General features: G+C 62.9%; 1 protein-coding gene across 1 annotated transcript in view; it reads left to right on the forward strand.

Moving 5' to 3' along the window:
• Positions 1-220, forward strand: part of LOC103770410 (A disintegrin and metalloproteinase with thrombospondin motifs 10-like) — a gene marked incomplete at both ends in the record, with an annotated part of 17616 nt that extends 17396 nt beyond the window's left edge. Inside the window, one exon of the mRNA XM_008937667.1 lies at positions 157-220. Coding sequence (XP_008935915.1) covers positions 157-220 — 64 coding nt within the window. The remainder of the gene's footprint in view (positions 1-156) is intronic.
• Positions 221-299: the final 79 nt, after the last annotated feature.

Raw genomic sequence — 299 nt, forward strand, 5'->3', positions numbered from 1 at the left:
AGGGGGTTGGACTCGATGGCCGTGACGTGTCCCTTCCCACCCAAACCAGTCTGGCATTCCATGACTCCATGGAGCTCCTGCAGACTGTGGGCAGCCCCCCATGACAAACACAGCTCCTGCCCTAAGCTGTTCTCCATCTCATCCCTGGTTTGACAGGCCCACCATCGGAGGCAAGTACTGCCTGGGAGAGAGGAAGCGCTACCGGTCCTGCAACACTGATGTGAGTGATGCTGGGCAGGGGGAGGCAGCGGGGGGCTGGCTGGGCTCTGGGGGGGCTGGCTGGGTTCTGTGAGGGGCTG

This window comes from Merops nubicus, unplaced genomic scaffold (assembly GCF_000691845.1).
Source record: "Merops nubicus isolate BGI_N331 unplaced genomic scaffold, ASM69184v1 scaffold36103, whole genome shotgun sequence".
NCBI lineage: Eukaryota > Metazoa > Chordata > Aves > Coraciiformes > Meropidae > Merops > Merops nubicus.